The sequence below is a fragment of the Falco biarmicus genome, chromosome 5, assembly GCF_023638135.1.
Source record: "Falco biarmicus isolate bFalBia1 chromosome 5, bFalBia1.pri, whole genome shotgun sequence".
Lineage (NCBI taxonomy): Eukaryota > Metazoa > Chordata > Aves > Falconiformes > Falconidae > Falco > Falco biarmicus.
In genome coordinates this window covers 23,760,445-23,775,947 of record NC_079292.1, presented here as the reverse complement: position 1 = coordinate 23,775,947, position 15,503 = coordinate 23,760,445, and the positions used below count along the sequence as shown (strand labels likewise).

The 15,503-nt window shown below is 48.7% G+C and overlaps 1 protein-coding gene across 1 annotated transcript; it reads right to left on the bottom strand.

The window, feature by feature from the left end:
- Positions 1-2,247: 2,247 nt before the first annotated feature.
- Positions 2,248-15,503, bottom strand: PHYH (phytanoyl-CoA 2-hydroxylase). The gene is made up of 9 exons (XM_056339722.1): positions 15,270-15,503; positions 11,493-11,548; positions 10,811-10,921; positions 10,527-10,692; positions 9,756-9,837; positions 7,798-7,979; positions 6,864-7,013; positions 5,410-5,541; positions 2,248-3,264 (listed from the first exon to the last, which is right to left on the bottom strand). The coding sequence occupies exons 1-9, from the start codon at positions 15,501-15,503 to the stop codon at positions 3,211-3,213; spliced, it is 1,167 nt and encodes a 388-aa protein (XP_056195697.1). The 3' UTR covers positions 2,248-3,210.

The following is a 15,503-nucleotide window of genomic DNA, read 5'->3' as shown; positions in this document are numbered from 1 at the left end:
ACTTTTACCTCAAGCTCTGTGCTGTGAAGCAGACACTGCTGAAAGGTGGGGTTTGTCTTGCTGGAGCTTGCTATCCTTCATCCTGCCCCTCGGCCTGGGCCAGCTTCACAGCCAGCGGGTCGAGGCCCTGGCAGGAGGGAAGGTGGCAGGACAGCCCTTGCTGCAAAGAGCGGGAGTGGGTTGAATGCAGCATATCCTCGTTGCAAAGTGGTGTCAGCTCCCCTTCAGTCTCTTCAGACTCCAAAAAAGACGGAGGCCACAGGCTGAACACAGTCCTCTTGGCAGGGCTTTTCTTTTTTTACACAGGAGATTTTCACAGGATAGAAAAATAATAAATCCCTTTCTGATGGAAATAGCTTGATACTTTGGGATTGCAAAAATCATTGAGGGATGGGCAGTGTGTCTGAGAATAGCACTTGGGTCCCTGCACTTGTTTTTCATAGGGCTGTGGCACGCTGGGCAGGTTTCCTCCTGGGAGGAAAAAGCAGGCGACTTGATGGCTTTTCCTCTCCTCCTCCCCTTCCAGCTGCAGTGGTGGTAGCTCAAAGAGGGAGTTTAGACCTAAAGGCTGATGAGACCTTGCAGCTCTCCTGCGGCTGCAGCTCCCTCTGCAGCCACCCGCCTGACATGCCCGCATCAGCTGCACTACTGCCAGGAAGCCAAACCCTGGGAGACATGGCTGTAGTTTTGGTTTTTATCCAGTAAGCCAAGTGCTGGAGACTGAGGTGAATTTCCACTGGTGGGACATGTGCTTTGGAAACCTGTGACTGCAGAATCTCTGCTGGCTGGGATGGGTGGGAACAGGAACAAGCAAGCACTTACCAGGTAGATCTCTCACACAGGAGGTCATATTTACATGAACTGATGAAGCATCCTTTGGACTCCAGCCCTTGCTCAAATATCCTGGAAGTGCCTGTAGAGCCTTACTCTCCCAGGGACATGGTCCTACACCCATGAGCATGCAGCTTTGCTGAGAAGAAGCCAGGAAGCCCCGCTGCATGTGGCTCTGCCCAGGGTCATTTCAGGGGGCAGGGATCTGACTCCTCGGCATAGCTAGGATGCAGCTGTGCTGGCCCTGCACACAGCTGAGGGCAGCTTGCTTAAGCTTAGTCCTCCCCAGGCTCTGGAGTATCCTCAGCCTGTTGTAGAAAGGAGTGACATCAGTCTCTCCTCAGGTTGGACAACTGCTGTTAGACGATCTGCAAGGTCTTTGATGGATTTGTTCTTCTGAAAGAGGAAATTTAAACCTAAATTCATAGGCCAAGATGCACACATTTTTAAAACAAAGCTAAATTTCTTCCTTTCCTTCTCTCTCTCAGTCAGTAAGAGAAATTCAGAGTCTGGAAATTCTGGGAATTTGTAGCTCTTCTCTGTAGACACAGGTCCCTCTGCAGTCAACTCAGCTACACCAGTAATGCCAGACAATGAAGCGTCTCCATGAATCCTGTGTTGTGAACCAGGCAGGATACTGCAAGTCTTCACAAAAATCCCAAGGAAAGCAGCAGCTTGGTTAGGAGCAAGAGCTCAGAAAAGTCAACAGAGAGAGGCATGCCCAGCTCACTGGAAATTCACTTGGGCCCATGCAGCAAGCAAAGACCAGGCCGAGAAGGTCCAAGTCTGGAGAGGCATCATGGCACATGTCCCCAAGAGCAGGATCAGTGTCAGGGTTATAGAGAGGGCATGGGAAGAGATGCAGGAACAAGGATTCTCAAAATCACCCACCGACCAAGGCTGGGGATCTGTCCTAAAGTCTCCCCCTTGTCAGACTTATTGGTGGTGTGGTCAAACCAGAAGCTGCCGAGAGGTCTGTCCTCACACCGCACCCCACCACCAAGGATTTAGGACCAACGTAGTAACTGTGCTCAAACCTCACCTTGTTTAAAAAGCATAAAAACAAACAAGAAAACCTATAGACACTGCAGAAAGAGAAAGAAGGGCAAACCCCTCCTCTGCCTTAGGCTGTCATGCATGAAATGACTGTACCAGCTTTGACCTGCAGCCTTTTGTTCCCTGGTGGAGATTTTGGAGGACAGTACTGCACCTGATCTCCTGTCTCAACTGGAGTGACCTCCTGAGCTGCAGGATAGCAGAGCAGGAGCCATGAAAGCCCTCCAGGTGCTGTTTTGGCACCTTCTTTGGGTGGAGGTGGGACTGGAGAAGATCGCCGTTTTGCACTGGGGTATTCAACGATGCACTCACTGTCAGAATTTCTGAGTGACAGAAATAATACAACGCAGCCCCCAAACGCAGTTTTGCTCTGATTTAATGTGCATTTTGAAAAATAGACAGCAAAATAACCTTTCAGAAAGCAAGGAAAAACATTGTGAAAGGCAAGAGGATTATTCCAGTGCATGTCACTTCACCCTGCCACCAGTGCATCCTGAGGAGCATCCAACTGTCTCCCTGACCTGGCAGCACCAAAAGGCACATTTTCCCAGACCTGCCAGACTCAAAGGAGGACTGTCTCGTTTCATACAGCCTTGGATGGGTTGTACAAGTCCAATGGGATGATGGTTTGCTGGCCCAGTAGCTCCCAACCCTGTCAGCCACGTATTTCACTTGTGCCAGTGCTGATCGGTAAGATACGATGCCACACCAGGTCATGTTTGAGGAACGCTGCTAGAGGTCACGTTCCAGCCCATTAATCCCATTTTTCTATGTGCGTGGTTGCTGCTTCCCCTTTATCCTGTTCTTTACTTACACCGTTGATTCTTCTGGTACCAATATCTCCATCATCATCAGCTGTACTAATAACTTCCCAGGTGAGCTCATACTGAGGGCTTGTGTGAAACTGATTATTTTGCATAGAAAAGGAAGTTGGAAACATTGGAAGCGTTTGCATAACATCTTATGTTAGTATAGTATCATTTCAAAGGTACGTCATGTGAGAAACTTTTAAAAAACAAGAATGAAAACATTGAGAAAATCAAGGTGTCTTTCAAGACCTTAATTCTTCAATTGTCTAAGATAACCACAGCAAATCTCTTTTTCTAGGTTAGGTTTTCTTTGACGTACATCAGCTGTTCAACTTTAGTGCAATTATTTTCTATTAGCATAAAATGATTTTATGATGCAGCATTTGGCTAAGTTACCAATACAGACATCATCAAAGCACACATAACACTGCCTGCCAAGGCAGGGTCTGCACTCTCTGACCAGGTAAGCTTGTTCTCGGGCATGTGATTTCCATCCTGCTCTTCAGAGGTTGTTCTACAGGTTGATTCTTTCCCCTTGCACAAGCCGTGCTCGGAAGTTCCACATATCCTTCAAAACAAAAATAACACAAAGGAAAAGCCTTAAGGGCCAGCAAAACGGTAACCAAGATTCCAATTTACAGAGGTGGAAACAGACACAGCATTCTCAGCTTAGCTGCCTATCCAGAAAAACATACCAAAACATTTGCTGAATATAATTTCAAATACTAAACATCCAGAACAAAAATACAGCCCCAACTAAGGAGGCAGTGCAACCTGCATCCTCAGGAGAGTTTATTCACGGGTGTTACAGGGGTGGCAAGGTGCCCATGGTTCAATTCTGGAAGGAGGCAGAAGAGGAAACATGAGCAGCACAGTGAACATTACCCTTGCAGAAGTCGCCCTTGCCTGCTTGCGCACACAGTGCCTCCCTTGTGCGCCTCTGGGTGATCAATAAAGCTCACCAACTGACTATGCCTTGCATACTGCTGCCCATGAGTAAGCGATACTCCTTGGGCAGCAGAAACCAGCAGGAATAACAGATACAAATGCAAGCCCTTAGCCATAAATCAGATGCTGGGCAGGCATCTCTGCCGGTTATAAATCAGAGAAGACCACTGCTGTTTGCTTCACGGAGGTAAGTCTTGGGCAGGCTCCTACCTCAGTTTCCTCGTGTGAGGATTATTTGGTTCTTATCTTTAGTCTTGTGAAGGTGAAATGTAAGAGCTGGGCACTTCGGGAGAAAGCTCCAGTTCTAGTGAAAAAAAGCTTAAAGCTACATGAAAACACAGGTTCATCAGAGGCTTGTATGGCCACATCCTCATTTCCATTCAGGAGGAGAGAGCCTGATTATGTATCACTTGGTATCTCACTGTGTACCTAAATAACTCCAGGAAAAGTCAAGCAAGCTGTAACTTTGCTGACAACATGGAAGATCAGGCTTGCAAAACACAGCTGGAACCCCCACCACAGCCAGCACACTGTGGGGAAAAAACAAACCAAAACAAAAACCTCAAAAGTGAAAAAGAACGTCCTCTCCCACAGAATGCCCTAGATAGTGTAATATCTGTAAAATACGCACATTTTAAAAGAAAATTGCTGCCTATTACATCTAGACTTTACTGCCTTGATACTGGCTGTGCACATGTTTGGGAACTGCTGCAGATTAAGAAATTCAGAACACTGCCACCCCAGTAACAAGGTTTATATTTCTTTCAGTGGCTGAATCCCTGAAGAATTTAGATTTGCTTTCTATTTTACACAGTGGTTTCAGTTATTCAGCAAGAGCCCACTACTCGCCCCCCCCCCCCTTTTTTTTTTTTTGAGGCAGATGTATATCGCTGCTGACATACCTGCTGTAGCCTCAAGTCTAGGATTATATTTAACCAAAAAAAGTCAGTCTACTACTGCAGTCAGATGTGACTGCTTGTTTTAAAAGGAAAATTCACCTGCCATTAGGAGGAGAAACTGTAAGAACTGTAGACACAGAAACTGTGGACAAGCACTGAATTTATTGTACCTTCTTATACTTGTGAAATCAGGGCAAGAGATGACCCCATCGTCCTATTCACATTGTGCAGGCCATATATAACCGCAAAGAGCTCTGGTTCAGACACACTCCGCACAACAAACCATGAACCAGGAGATGCAGTGAAGGGCAAAGGTTGCATAGACTTCACTCTATTCCTGCCTTGCCACATTAGCCCTCCCCACTGCTACCCAGCGGGGCGAAGCCTGGTCCCCCTTGAATGGCGTAAGAGGTGCACGTGAGCAGCCTCAGAGCTGAGCCTTCACGGCAGCAGCGTCTGTGTCTCCTCACTTCTGCTACAACATCAGCTGCAGTCACATAATGAAGTGCTGATCCCGTCTCTACCAACTCAGCCAGCACTGGAAGGGATAAGGCATCCTCACAAAACCTGTTTGGACAAGCAGAGCTGGAGGAACTTCTAGAGCTCAAGGGATGTGAAGGGGCTGCCCAGAGAGAAGGGCCACCTCTCCAGCATAGCAAGAAGCAGCCTTAGGAGCAAAAAGGCCCCAAAAAGGCCTGCTGGTCATCCTCTGTACATCAGGTCTTTTATTCTGCCAGGCACCTCTGCTTGGCACAGCTTGATCTGCCAACCTGGGTATAGCAAAAAGCACAAATCTGTCACATGAGAGAGACTTAGGAAAGGGAACTGACCTGGATTGTAACACACAGCATACAGCCAGGTCTTACCCTGAGTTCCATGGAAGCCATGTTGTATTTCTTGTGAACCATTTCTGCCATTTCTTTCTCCAGGTGCTCTTGAGTCGTGTTCTTGACGTCAATGTAGTAGCACTCTGAGCTGGCAAAGTGACAGCTTATGCTCTGCGTGAGGAAATTGGGCAGCACTTACTACCACATTGATTATGAATGAGCTGTGTTAAAAAATCTCGTGCATCCCAGACTGTGGACACCCCACCTGCTCCTTACAGATCATGGCAGCAAATTCCTTCCTCCTTTCCAAGCTCTCCAGCTCTCCTGAGAGCGTCTGTCCCCTTGGAGAAATACTCTCGCTGGCTGATGTGCTTTTCTTCCTTCCCTTCTCTCCCAAACACTTCCCCAGCATGAACTGTACTACTTGATCTCAGAATACCAGCAAATAGAGTGCGAATAGAAAGTCAGGGTTGGAGCAGACCTGTGTGTTCAGTAAGGATTCTTACCTTCTGCACCCAGACAGTCACATCAACCCACTTAATCTGGAATCAGCTCTTGCTTAAGCAGAGTCTAGAGGAAATAAATACAAACGCCCCACTAGAAGAAAGCTGTTCTCTCATTACACTACACGAGCAATGCCAGCTGCAGGCGAGATCATGCCAGATCTCAAAGGGTGCTGGACCATAGCTGGCCAGCTCCAGGATGCTCACTGATTTATCCCAAAGGCAGACAAATGCTGGGATTTGGCACAGTGTGAGGAAGCGGGATACAGGACTATCCAGAAAGGAATTCCACACCAGTAACCTGCTACTAGGGCTGACAGAATGGGCCCTATAGTAGTCAGTGGAGGTAAAGCAAAATACAGCAGCCTGAGTTGGCATGCATGAGGGGAAATATCTGCATTGCAACTAGCAGCTACACTAGAGGCTACAGTTCCCTTACATGCCTGGATGAATCCACTTCTGAAAAAGGAACAGGCCTCCAAAAAGGAGGGCACTTTTGCCTGTTTCAGTTAAATAATAGCAACGCAAAACAAACAGACGATGTGTAAACAAATCTTTAATAGAAAAATGGATCACGTTATCATATAAATAACTTAATTTTTGGATGATGAAGACTCCTGCTATCCAGAGACGAGATACCAAGAATGCAGACGGAAGAAAGTTAGTGAAGCTCTTGATATTTGGGACAGCTGAAAGGCAACTATTGGAAAAGCAAGTACAGCCAGCCAGGCTTCACACAGAGATTCGCTATCTAGTTTCTGCTTTTGCTCTGTTTTTCTCCAACAGATTCACAGCATGCTCTTCTCCCAAAAGACAGAGATGTTTAAAAATAAAAAGATTAAAAAGGAGAGTTTAAAAGTGTACTAGGAAGCTAAAAACTCATTTAAAAGTTCATCTGCATATTCATGAGCTTGGGTAGGGGGAAGATAGTTTGATCAGTTTAAAAAAAATCAAAAATATCAAGAGCTGTATCAAGAGATGGTTTCCTACCTTTCGGAAACCTGATGTCTTGTTTATCCCAGAGCCATGAATGAGCAGGGGATGGAAGAACACTGTGTCTCCCTTCTCCATGACAAGGTGAACCCTGGGACTCTGCTCATCTTCATCAAGCAGTCCATGGAAAAGTTTGTTGGTTTTACCCTAGAAAGAAAGGCTGAGTTGAAACCACTTGGTTAAAATTAGAGCAAGTGCCGATTCTCAGTGCAAGGGACAGCAGGGACAACTACTAATGTGCTTTCCTCCGGGCAGTGTATTTGGTATGCCCAACTAAAAGCCTGCCCACTTGCCTACAAGTCTTCCTACTTCAAGCCTGAGGTACAGCAAAATAATACTTTTTCAATTTTCTGAGGCTGTACTCAGACAATTACTAATATTTCCCAGCTGGAGAGAACAGGGGAGAGCACTGGTAAATCCCACAAGTGTGGCCTGATGCCACCAGTGGTCTCAAGTCCAGCCTTCTGCTCCTAGTATAACCCTCACCAGCACCAGGCCAGGTCAGGAGACATCTGTTCTTAAGAGGACAATACTGCTTGATATCTAATTGCATCCAGCTGTTTACTATCCAATCTCTCCTCTTTGGGACAGCCCACATGCTCACCACGCAGGAACAAATCCATAGGAGAGAAAGAGTCCTCAGATTTGGCAAAGGCAGTGGAAAATGGTTGCATGTGTTTACACTGTTACGCCATGACATGCTGGACAATTTCTAGGTGAAAGTGGGAACAGAGGCAAATCTATCCGGGTTACATGCAGTGAGGCCAACAAAGCAAGTCTCTCCTGAAGCAACAAGTCAGTGCTTGCATAAACAGAAGAACCATGAAAACCTAAGCTCTGACCTGCGCATCACCCCTCCACAGTGAACTCTCCCCAGCCAAAATGTGGTCCCAACACACACGCCCTTCCCAAGCTCCCAGTGACACTCTACCTCCCACTTGGGATAGCCATGAGGCTTCAGGGGCTCCTTGTGCGTCCCTGGCTGCACGACCAGGCACCCATTGTCCTGGTCGGCCCTCTCCATGGCGGTCCAGGAGCACACGATGCGGGCTGCAGGCCGGAAGGGGAAATAGTGCAAGTCCTGATGCATGGGGTGAAGAAAAGTCTGTTTATCTGCAACACAGGTTCAAAACCTTCAACCTCATCGAATGTAACACAGCCTTTTCCTTCCCGTTAAACCACTGCACTCATCCTAACGTGTCCAAAGAAGCTGCTGCTCACCACTGGAGAGACTTTGTGTACCCAGCGTCTGCTCCAGCCCACCACTGCCTTGGAAGCCAGATGGGTTAGCTTACACCCATCCCAAGATGGACCAGGAGCGCAGTGGTGGCTCTTCGGTCAGCAGTGGCACAGGGACACAATGAATGCCAGGAGGCTGCCTGGCTTTCCAGTCCCTCAGAAGACTCTTTTTGCTGGCCTTCACCACCAACCCCCCCCCGCCCAGTTTTCACCATTCACTTTGGCTGCTCTCCAGTTCTGTGAACTTTAACCAGCACAGTCTTGCACAAACCTTTCCCAGTACAAAGACTTTCAAACAGCCGCCTGTACTCACTTGATCTATCACTGTGTTGCAAGCAGAATCAACCCTGTCTGTGCTGCACCAAACACATGTTTATTTAGCCTTCTTTTTAAAAAAATATATATCTCAATTTATGGGCCGCAGCCTCCTTAGACTGGCTACCTAGCAATCTATTAGCCTTCACCCTAGAGGCTCTTTTTCCTTGAAGCCTAAACAAAAATTACTGTTCCTGAAGTTTTGTTTGTTACTTCTTTTCCCACTATGAAAATGGAAACATATCATCCACACCAAAACAGCTTTTTATATATTATTTATATATTTATTTTGCCATTGTTTGCTCCTCAAATAGATATAGTTAGGATGTTTCCACTTGCCTCATTTGCCATACTATTTAGACTTTGGGCAGCCTGGAAAACTCTCCTGAGAGCTGCACCTCTCCTAAAGTACTCCTCAAAGATACTGAATGGAGACCTTGCAAATACGGAGCAGCTTCCCATTTCTTGTCCTAAATTATGGGTTTGTATTTACTTTAAAAATGTATGGTCTCCTGTTGAATTTCCAAACCAAAATGGCACAGCTTTCTGTGGAGTATCTAAGATGACAAGTGGAGACGACTTGAACAAACTCAGTATTTTAATAACCCAGTGCACTATGTATCTGCTCAGAAGCTGCACACCCAAGAGTAAGAAACATAGCTCAGGTCTCAGCTTTGCTAAACCAAAACAGCTTATGCAGAGTCAAAGCTACTTTGAAAAACTGTAATATGGTTAGTCTGGTTCTCTTCCTCTCTCCCTGCCCATCACCCTTGTATCAATTACGATCTCAAATTCCAACAGCAGGAGACAAAGCCAGGCTTCAAAACCCTTCTTTTGGCACTTATTCAAGTATCTTCATATCAAAGCACTGAGCGCACAACAACTGTCAGTGAGGTCGGGAGCGTATAAACTCCAGGCAAAGGATGATCTCTGTATTTATTGCCTTTTACTGGGGTCCATGGAAGCGCTTGTTTTCAATGCATTCAGCAAGTTGGGCTGAAAAAGCCTGTCATGTTTTAAACCGTGGGCCTCTACGCAGGTGCAGCTGGCTGAGTGGAGAGCTCACTTGCCCACTTTGAACATGTGAGTGGTGCAGCCAAGACAACCACCATCTTTAGCAAACACCCACTGAACGTTGAAAGACAAATGTTAACTCAATAAGCTAAAGTAAAAAGAAAACAAACTATTTCCAAAGTGGCTTTGTACATTTTCAAAGTTATTTAGTTGCAATTTGTCTCATTTTTTTCAAACAGCTTTTCTAAACCACTAAGTTGAATTCTGGCCAGACAGATTGCATACATGCAACAGTTTTCTTCTTATCCAAGTTTTCCTTACCAGAATCTGGAAGTTTATTTATCAGCATGGTGTGCATTGCCATGATGTTTGGCCCTGTGAAGCACTCAACATATCTGAGGATCTATGTGGAAGAAAACAGAAAAAAACCAACTATTAGGAACAGGAAAGACAAGATGAAAGATTGCTGAGGAAGCACTGGGACCTGGATGTTTGGCTGAGGACTAGGGCACAGGCAGAGGAGGCCAGGACAGGAGGCAGGAGCTGGCGTGACACACAAACGGGCATGCAGGGGGCCAAGGTGGAAGATGGTGCAGCAGGCTGCTGGGTGGGCTTGGAAAGATGGGGAGGGCCATACCTCCATGAAGCTGTGGCTGTCTGCCACAACATGAACATTGGCTACAAAGCTGGATCCGCCCAGAGGACAGATGCTTTGCCTGGATAAAAGACATTCAGAAAATGCTGATCTATCCTACTAGCCTGGCACAGTTTGGGCTAGTCACATTCCTGACTGGTTCTGCACCACAGGACCAGAGAGGCGCTCCTTTAAGTCTTCTTCCCTGACCACCACCCATCCCATGTTCGTGCAGAACACTCTTAAAAGATGGCTTGATATTCCTTCCTCACATAGGTACTTATGGGAGTGACATACAGGGGTTCTAAAGCATAAAGGATATAGCTTTAGTGGAACCAAAAAAAAGCTTTACAGAGGCAACAAAACATAGATACATTCATACAGGCTGTTCCACCACCATCTCCCTTTTGAGTGTTGGGGTTTTTTTTGGTTTGGGTTTGTTGTTTTTTTTTTTTTACCTCTGGCAGAGTACAGTATCTGAACAACTCTTCATCTTCCTGGAAGTCCTGCACTTTATTAACTACTTTTTCAGACTGACCATACTGGGATCTCAGGGACTCATCTTTCATAATCATAGCTCCTGGTAGATGCACTTCTGTTTTACAGATCCTCACAAACTCCTTCCTGCAAAGCAGAGGGAACATCTGTGTTGGGAGAATTCAGCTTCATCCAGCTTCCCAGAGCTCCCTTGGAATACTGCTGCACATAGGATCTCCCATCACCTTAGGCAAGCACCCTGTACCTGAAGCGCTCAATGTCTTCATCAGAAACAAGCTTCTTAATGAGCAGATAGCCGTTGTCTTCGTAGAACTGCCTTTGCTCTGTGGTGAGGACATCGTTGTCCAGGGTGTAGCTGGGACACAGAGGAGAAACACGTTAGTAGGGCCAGGCAGAGCAACAGAAGCAGTGTTGGCAAGACTGGCAGGAAGATGGTGACATGCGGGAGATCAGCAGCAGCTGGGGAGAATCAGTGAGAAACCTGCCCCACCTCCATGCCCACCCCAGCTCTGCAGGTGTGCAGTGTTTCTCATGCCCCAGCAGAGCTGGCACAGCGTGTCCATGGCTTTGCAGCATCTCTGCCCACAGCCACCCACTACTTCTGCGACAGAATTCCAGGAGTCCCCCTCATGCCTTCCCAAAGTGGAGAAGTGAGCAGGAAAGCTGGGATCTGTCCTCAGCAGCCTTACTCTCAACACAGATGCTGAAGCACATGAGAATAGCCTCTGCAGTCAGATAATCCACTCAGACATTTTCCAGATATGTTGTTAAGCTTTTTTATGAAACTACAGTTAAACAAAGGAAAAGATACCCTTGAAAAGTGAAAGGCGACACAATGTTGAGTGATCAACACGTGTTAGGGTGGAAAAATGCATTTAGTCCTGCGGGTTATTTTTTTTATGTCTACAAAGGAAGATGCAGCTTACCAAAACCTCCCTGGCTGAGGAACAGCGCTAACTTGGGCTGAAGTAGGAAAGCTTGCCTGGGATGGAAATTAAGAAGTATACACTCAAGCACAATAGATTATAAGAACATCTGTACACACACATCCTGAATCCTACAATGCAGTTCATCTTAAAGATAAATGCCGTGCTGGACATTCAACTCGTGTTCTTGTTTATTTTGCTTCTAAAAATATCTTTTCCAGCTTCGGAGTAGCACATCTGGCAGACAAGTATAAAACAACAGCACAGTACAGCCTTGCCAACGCATGTAGCAAAGCCAGTACAAAACGCCTGAGACCCCAGAGCAGCCCACACGCCTCCATCCACCTCCCACGACATCAAGACACCCAGTGAGACGCTCAGTCGTGTCTGCTTGCTCGGTTTCCCTCCCTGCGCTCGAGAGGGCACCAGACCTACCCAAAACCTGCACGGCCTCCGGGGAGTGCTGCTCCACCCCTCCCCTCCTACACCCCAAATTCAGAGCCAGCAGTCATAGGGGGTGAATCTGCGACTTCACGCTCCCATGAGGTGCAAACCCTCGCCCTCGCTCCAGGTACCACTGAGATTTGGTCCCTCCCAAACCTGACAGGGACCAAATCTCCTCTCAGGGAGGAGAGCACGGGGCTCGTCCCCCACCTCAAAATGCACTTCAGCAGGGTTAAATAAATGCAGTTGTGTCCTCCTGTGCAGAGAGAGGCATTCTTGTGAGGGAGCAATTAAATCCCACTTGCTAATGAAGCCTCACAAGAGCTTTGTGCATGGTAGGGAAGTGTCACCCGGGGCAAGGCCAAAAAAAGAACATTTTCATGCAGAGCTCTGGGTCTGCACATGCCTGTTTGGAGACCCCTGTGTTTCGGGGTTTTAAAAGACTCCTCTACTGCCCATCACTACCTCCTAAATGTGCCATAAAAGCATGCACCCTTCTGGAGTAAGGAACAGGTTTAACCACAATTGTGTCTATGGACCCTACACCGGGAAGCTTAAACATTAGCTGGTCAAGAGTCATATATGGTAGGAGAAGAAACATCAAACACGCAAAAATGATGAGCCAGAAGGAGGAAAAGGTGCTGAGAATCCGATGGAAGAGAGACGGAATGAATGGGGAGACCAGGTAGAAACCATCCCAGCAGAGCCCAGAGCAAGGTATTCCCCAACTGAGGGCACTGCTGCGCCACACGCCACATTTCAGGTCCGATTTCAGGACTCAAAATGGGACTCCTGGCCACTCAGGCTCCTAAATGTCCACAGGCACTTGGACTAATGGAGACACAGGCAGTGGCTGAAGCCCAGCTGCGATGCCCTCCCCAACACTCCTCCACCTCCCACAAGCAGGGAACAGCAGGCAAGTCCTCCAGGCCCTGGGCTCCATTTGAGCACCTTCCTCCTGGTTTTTGCAGTGCCTCTTCCTCTCACTGGTTTTGCTCTTGCCACCTTGCAATGCTCAAAGGACAAGCGCGGGTTGCTTGGACAACCAAAAACAAGAGGCACGCAGGCTGGGAAGGAGATGCCACCTCCAGCAGCTCCTTTTGGTGAGGACATTTAGTATTTAAACTTTTCCCTCCCGCTCAGACGCCCCTTTTGGGATTAAGGTATTCACAGACATGCCAGCCAGCTGCGCAGGCAATATAACACTTGGGTGGACTCAGAAGCAAGTAAACACTCCTGGACAGACCAAACCACAGGCAAAGCACGTTCAAGATCCCCAGAAGCTTTCCTAAAGCATCTCCTTGCGGAGTCTCAAGGGATGGTGCAAATTCCTGCGTATCTAAGACAAGCACAGTAAACGTGTGTCATTCTCTTGGAAGCCATCTCACGAACAGCTGGTGAGGTGGTCCTGGCCTGACAGCCCCCTCTCTGCCAGCAGCAGAGCAGGGTTGGACCTGAAGAACCCAAACACCCAAATCACTCAAGAGGTGCAGTTGATTTCTGAACCTCCCCTACCTGTTTGCATTTTGAGGAAACCTTCACTTCTGCAGTCAGTGTGCTGGGTTTTGCCCCGTGGCCCAGAGGCAGCACGCGAGCTGACTTCACAGCTGTAGGAATGAAGGTTTTCCACAAGCACCAGTGAAAGCGGCTTTTTCTCACCTGCCTTCCTGTAAGGAGGTAAGTGCTGGTGTTACCAGCTCAGCACTCCCCTCTGGCTCCTACATCAAGCTCCTAAGAAAAATCTGCTGCATTTCACCTTCTGATGCTGCCTCTCCTTCCCGGGACCACACAAGGCAGCTCTGTGAAGGCGGAGTTTTTCTGCTGTTACGCAGAGATAACTCATCTTCCAGTACACCAACACCACCAACACACACCAGCCCCTGACATACCAATCCCTAACAGCAACCGCAGGAGGAAACAAGATGGTCTTAAACGCTCTATTACACAGGTTTGATTTTAAACAAGGAAGGTCAGGATGCCGTCTTTTCCAGGCTGGGAAGGTGGGAGCCTGGGGTGGGCCGGCAGAAGGCAGCTAACCCCTGCTGCAGGGCTCACTGAGCGCAGGGGTGGGCGCACACAGCTGCACTCCGCCAGGGCAGGGCAGAGACCCCGTGCTTTTCACTTTTTGTTTCTCCAGGGGTGACCAGTGTTGCTGTCAAGATACTTCTTCTTTTGTAAAAGAAGAGGCATTTTTCTGGGAGGAAAAGTGACTGTCCTACCAAAGCCAGAGATTAAAACAAAACCAGTGCACTGATGTAACGTGGATCAAATAAATGTATTCTGATTAGATTCCATCATTTACTTTATCCACACGCTCCACACTTGCTCCAGCCCAGCTTAGACATATTTTTGTCCTTTGCATCAGGACCATTGCAGCTGGATTTAAAAACAAAACAGCTTGTGCACCACCTCTCCTTCCTTACTCTGTCTTTACAACTGGGGTAATTCTCCTAGCGTTTATTTCCTATTTTGTGTTTCTACTTGCACCTTTGTCTTACGGCAGTCTGAGTCAACTGCTATCCGTCTTCAAATTTTTAATATATTTGAAGACCCCTACATCCCGTTTGATCAAGTTTTCTTTGCCAGTTTATTATAATTCAGAGGTAACTTGTCAGCATTCAGCTCTCACTGAGAATCAGCAGTTTTAAATTTTTTTTTGAAAAAGCAAGATTTATGGCAGCAGCTTTAAAAATACTATCTGCGAGCAGGCTTCATTTAACTTTTGGAAACACAGAACAGACCAACGTGAGAACGGCTTTCCGGCCTGGTTTCGTTTCTCTGGCAGCCTCCAGCGTTTCCACCTCGCAAACCAAACCTTGATGTGTTGCCTGCTGCTGGTCTACCAGTCCAGTCTGAGCCTGGCATTTACCTCCCCGAACCCCTCCAGTCCCCGAGAGGCCGCTTCGCTGCCGGCAGCCCCCCTGCCCAGTGCGGCGGAGAGGTGCCGGGGGGGCGGCGCGGCAGCTGCGTGTCCCGGCAGCTGAGGGGCGGCAGGGCTGGAGCGCAGGGACGCGGCCCCGGGCGGCGCTGGCCCCAAAACCCCAGCCGGGGCAGCCGGGGGAAGCACTGCCCTGGGCCCCCCCGGCTCGCTGGGGGGCTGCACGGCGCACGGCCCCGCTGCACGTCACCACCCCGTACCCAGGGCACGGCGCAGGGACGCTGCCCGGTGCCCTTCCCGGCAGGGTGCCCTCGTAGGGCAAACCGCCGGCGGCGCCCACAGCCACGCGGGAGCGGGGAGCGAGGGGCAGATCTCGCTGCGGCGGGGGAAGCCGAGCCCCGAGCCCGGGGGGTCCCCCCGCCCCCCTCGCCCCGCCCCCACATCGCAAAGGATACAGGAGCCGGGGCTGCGGCCAGCCGCGGGGAGAGGTGCCGGAGGATGATGTCCAGCCGAGCCGCCGGCCCAGGCCGCTTCCCCAGCTGCTCCATCACGCCCGGGCGGCCGGAACGCTCCGTCCCCGGCCCGGCGGTACGAACGGCCGGGGAGCAGCAGCGCCCCGCCGGCCTCCGCAGCCTCTGCCTTGGCCGCACATGCGCCAGCAGCCGTGCGTGCTCAGAGCAGCCGTGCAT